This window comes from Eucalyptus grandis, chromosome 11, assembly GCF_016545825.1.
Source record: "Eucalyptus grandis isolate ANBG69807.140 chromosome 11, ASM1654582v1, whole genome shotgun sequence".
NCBI lineage: Eukaryota > Viridiplantae > Streptophyta > Magnoliopsida > Myrtales > Myrtaceae > Eucalyptus > Eucalyptus grandis.
The window spans coordinates 27,355,949-27,361,318 of record NC_052622.1 but is presented as its reverse complement, the minus strand read 5'-3'; the positions used below and the strand labels follow the sequence as shown (position 1 = coordinate 27,361,318).

General features: G+C 39.8%; 1 protein-coding gene across 1 annotated transcript; it reads right to left on the bottom strand.

Annotated features, from left to right (window-relative positions):
* Positions 1-1,343: 1,343 nt before the first annotated feature.
* On the bottom strand, positions 1,344-5,114 carry LOC104426043 (wall-associated receptor kinase-like 22). The gene is made up of 3 exons (XM_010038965.3): positions 3,804-5,114; positions 3,371-3,487; positions 1,344-2,750 (listed from the first exon to the last, which is right to left on the bottom strand). The coding sequence occupies exons 1-3, from the start codon at positions 4,663-4,665 to the stop codon at positions 1,558-1,560; spliced, it is 2,172 nt and encodes a 723-aa protein (XP_010037267.1). The 5' UTR covers positions 4,666-5,114; the 3' UTR covers positions 1,344-1,557.
* Between the last annotated feature and the right edge of the window lie 256 nt (positions 5,115-5,370).

The window sequence follows — 5,370 nt, the reverse complement described above, 5'->3', positions numbered from 1 at the left end:
AACCCTAAAGTGATCCGATCGGGTGGATATTGGCATCTATTGATAATGGGCCTGATTGAACAACAAAGTGTATGCAATTGTGTTTGACTGAAACCCGTAATGGGAAGGGCCCAGTTGACACGCTGTTGATTAGGGTTTGTTAGGTCCCCTCTCTAGCCTATAAAATGGTAGGTTATATCTATCAATTGCTTTAATCCTATTGAAAGCTACTATATCAAAATAGGTCATAAAGAGGAAGATCTGATATTCCAATAGATCCTTAATTATCAGAGTGATCTACTTTTCTTCAAGTGAAGCAATGGCACAAACAGGTACGCTTTAATTCCGTTGTATGTATTGATCTCGGTATTTTATAATCATATATGGATCCTTTTTTTTATGATTGATTAGTTGTTTATGTGAATAAATTTTCTACAAATATATCGAAAAATCATAGTTATTGATTTTTTTTCAGCAAACAGATTTAAAGCACATGTAAAAATACAATCATCTGAATACAAAAGTTCTTACTCAAAGAATTTGTAAAGTTTTAGACAAAAATGGAAGAAGTATATACCTTAAGGAGCACATCTAAGGCGATCTTATGTTGCCGAAAAGCAGTGTCCGGGAAAGTTCGAACTACAAAAAAAAATCCCTTGTTTAAATTCCACGATTTTTTACTGAATTTATAATTCAATGTTGAAGACATAAAACTATGATCCCTAAGAATTTTGTTTTGGTAAACAACATGACTTACGTTCCTTAAGGGCATTTAATCAAACATTACTATCGTGACAAAATCAATGGAAATATGAAAGAAGGGCACCCAACATCTTCGATGCTTATAATAAGGAGTAAATTTCTCTGATACACGAGTTGGTCCATGCGCGATTTTCTTTTTACTGTTTTTATTTTGCTATTGAAAATTGGCAAGAAAGGTTGGCTAGGATCGGGAGAGATAATTCTGCAACTAGTGGGGTTCTTTGATGTTGATATATGTAGTTCAGGTGGTGAGTTTGATCCATCACGTAGGAGGATTTAAATGATAACTTGATCTAAGCAGCCAGAGCATCAGCTACTGGCAACGATCCCTCTATGCCATCAGCAATTCAATGTGATCTTCAGCGAAGAGCCTGGCGGGGAAGGCGGATGCAAGTTTGCCTTCTTTCCCGGAAGGGAAACGTCTTTCTTCTTTTTTTGCACCCAGCAAGTAACAATCTAAGTGAATCGCAAAGGCTGGTGCACCGTGTGACTGGTGTAAGTTTTGTAACAATCGAATTGACGGCAAGTATTCAAGGATCTCAAGATGAACTAAAGTCACTGCATCATGTTGGAGCTAGATGATTGCAAAATTGGCACATACACCGAGAATAAACTTGGGATCGGTATGACTTCACAGTTTATTAATCCTCAACACCGAGAATAAGTTCATTAACAACAAATAACTAACCAAAATCCTCCTATTAGTAAACTAACAAGTTTTCCTCCCTTCTCTCTTCTCTTTCTTTTGCTCTGAAGACCGATTTCCATGACAAACGTAGCAACATGACTCATAAGAATGAGAGGCAGAACAGATCCTCACCACGTTGTACTAGGTAAGAATGGCTGCACATCCGAAAATGTAATGACATTTGCATCGATGTTTGACTTGCTCGATTTAAAAGCAATCGCATGAGATTCAGTTGCATCACGATCCTCTTGATTTTGCTGAATATCCAAAGGATTTGGGAGCTTCCTTATCCCCTCTAACTCCATTGCCACTTCTTTCATTGTAGGCCGGCTCCTTCCATTCAAGCTCAAGCACCTATTTGCAAGGTTAGCAACTATTGCAATCTCTTCCTTCTTACCTTCTTTCAAAACTTGAGCATCCACAATGTCAAACAAGTGACTCTCCTCCATCGAAACTATGAAATAGGTTGCAAGGCTTCTTCCTTCTTGTTCCCTTAGTGATGAGATTGGCTTTTGTCCCGTTAAGAGTTCAACAAGGACAACTCCAAAACTATACACATCGCTTTTGTCTGTGAATTGACTTGATTGGAAATACTCGGGATCTAGGTAGCCAAAAGTCCCCTGCACCAATGTGGTTACATGAGTTTGATCGAGGGAAACAGACTTGGAAGTACCAAAATCCGCCACTTTTGCTCGAAATTTCTCATCCAAGAGGATATTGGTGGACTTGATGTCCCGATGATAAATGGGAATGGAGGCTGCTGAATGCAAGTAGAATAAGGCTCCCGCAATTTCAGTTGCTATTCGTAGGCGTGTGTCCCACGATACATGAAACTCTTCATTTGGGTCGTGTAGGTATTGGTATAGAGTCCCATTTGGTATGAACTCATATACTAAAAGCGGGACCTCCGTTTCCAAGCAACACCCCAATAACTTAACCACATTTCTATGGCTAATTTGTGAGAGAATGAGGATTTCATTTATGAATTGTTCGACTTTTCCCTCGTCTATCGCTTTTGATTTCTTAATCGCAACTATTTTTCCATCTGTTAACATTCCCTTGTAAATAGTACCTTGCCCACCTTGCCCAAGTATCCTATCATCGTTGAAGTTGTCAGTGGCATTCTCTAAATCCTTGGAGTTGAACAATTTGCTTTTCTTAATTTTGCCTCCTGGTGAAGATGGCTCAATTTCCAACAAAAGACCGCCATTGCGTTTGAAGTACTTCTCTTTGAGCTTGATTATTTTTCTCTTCTTGATATATTTGCACAATCTCCATATGAAAAGACACAAAAGTAGTACCCCAAGGCCTGCCCCAACCCCTGCATTGCAAAAGTTCATGGGGGCAAAAGCGTGAAAAATGCACCCTGCCCGTCAAGAATCTATAAAGGCACTTATCATCAAGAATTTAAGAGAATCTGATTCAAAGGAATGCATATAAGAGTGATGAACCTGAGTCTCCTTTCTTGTGGATTTATGTTAACAACCATGAAATGTTAACTTGTCTCCATTTCAAGTTCCTTCCGGTGAAATTTCTATATATGCGTTTGCACTGTATATTGATTCTTCTTACAAGGAATTTAGCAAACCTAGATGAAGGTGAAAAAAGTTTCCACCAGCATTCATCTTGATTATGATTGTAATAATCCAAATTGAAATATGACAACAATAAGTGGAAAAGATTTAAGTGTCTTCTTATTTATCAAATATAAGTATTAGTGCGCAAAGAAATTTTCGGGTTTTTTTTTTTTTTTTATAGATAATATTGATTGAAAACTTTTCTATATCATTCACCAAGCGAATGGATAATCATGTTAGAACCAAGGGTAAGGTTAAACTTATTTCTGTACCTTTTCAGAACATAATTTAGGCTATGTTCAGCTTTTTAACAATGCTAAGAGCATGAAGTGGTCTAAAGTTCTAGGTTAAAAGATCTACTTACCAATGAGAATGACTTTAGCTGTCTTTCTACTGTCAACACAATCATAGCCGCCCCGTTTGTTCACGCAGGTCCGGTCCATCCGGTGGCATATATTTGAATCTTCACATTCGTTAATATCTGACGACAAATGGTAAAAATATATTAACAGCGAATTACCATCTTCTTGAGTGAAATTAGCGAGAGTAGTCAGTCGCCTTTCCTCATAAATTATTAATTCAATGGCTAAATTTTATGCTTGTAAAGATAGGACTGTCCCATTCAATTTTGTTTGAACGTGCATTCACTTTGTATAACACAGGGCAGAAAAACGAGAAAAAGAAGGCAGAAAGGCATGTGTGGGATCATTAAATGTATGCAAAAAATCTGGGACTGAACAAACCGCTTCGCTGTGTGGTGCCTTAAAAAGGGAATGATAGCATGAAGTAAATGATACCTTGGCATCCTCCAATAAAATAAGGGTTACCACCATAACCATCTCGGCACCAGCACTCCAATGGCGTGCTACTCATGTAACACGAGACAACATCAGAATTCATCGAGCTATTGCGAAGCGCAAGTGAATAGTCGGTATTGTTTTGGATCCCCCATTGTAACACCACTGGAACCTTATCTTTCACTCTCAAATCATATAAACCTGTAACGTCCGCCTTTGAGAACCATGATCTCTCTGCCAGGAAAGCGTACTTGCACCCCTGCTGTCCACCTTCTTCTTTGATATCCACACCAAAGGCTTGAAGATTTAAGGGGAGCGTAGTCTGGCAGCATCCATCTGCCCCGGAGCAAGCACTGGACCAGCTAATGTTGGTATTGGTTCCAGCACATTTCGACCTGCAACCGCTGGATGTAAAGACTATACCAGCTGATTCTTTACTAATCACTGTTGCCTCGGTTGAACCGACCGATGTAAAGACGTTCCATCTCTGGGAGAAGAAAAAGTCACTTCCTTCTAAGCTCACTGGCTCACCAAGTCCATGGCCCTTGCAGCTTGCATTTGAGTAAATTACTGGAAGACTGACCTTTATCATGCCATCTCCCTCTGAAGTAAAATTGGGGAGTAAAATGTCGAGAACTCTCAATCCAATCTTATTTAGTATGGGAACCGTATGGTTTTGCTGGCAGACAATCTCATACCAGTCATCCAAGAAACACCCTGTCCCTATTCCAAAGGGGAAGGGAATGGTGACGTTCCCGCACGTTTCAGCACAGCCACGCTTTGCAAGTCTCGGTGTGGCTCCTGATGCTGGTACCGTGAGGGAAACCAGAAGCAAAAGAACTTGAAACACCGAGTTTGACATGATTTTCACGGTTTGTATGTGCAAGGACCTAAACCTATGGAGAAAGGTGACAGGAGCTGAGTCCCGTAAAATTGTTACTTAGGGGGAAGACGGGAAGAATTTTCATGCACTGTATGCATTATTGTATTCCAGCTCTGTAACTTCCTGGTATCGCTGAGGATGCTTCCTTGAGGATAGAAATACAAAGCTTGATAGGAAGAGGACAGCAACCCCCAATTTAAGCAGCCAAGTGAGACTTTTCCCATTTCATGCACTGTATGCATTATTGTATTCCAGCTCTGTAACTTCCTGGTATCTCTGAGGAAGCTTCCTTGAGGATAGAAATACAAAGCTTGATAGGAAGAGGACACCAACCTCCAATTTAAGCAGCCAAGTGAGACTTTTCCCATTTCATGCACTGTATGCATTATTGTATTCCAGCTCTGTAACTTCCTGGTATCTCTGAGGATGCTTCCTTGAGGATAGAAGCTTGATAGGAAGAGGACACCAACCCCCAATTTAAGCTGCCAAGTGAGACTTTTCCCATTGTTGGGGCCGCAACTTTGTCGAGTACCCCGCTAAGCACGTTGAAACCGAGCCAAAAAGAAAGATTTTATTCCTTAGTTTTAAACCCTAGAAAACAGAGTTAGATCCGTTTAAAAGTTTCTACTCTGCCAAGACGAAGAGAAATTTAAATGGTTATCACAAGTGGACTAACTTTTGATG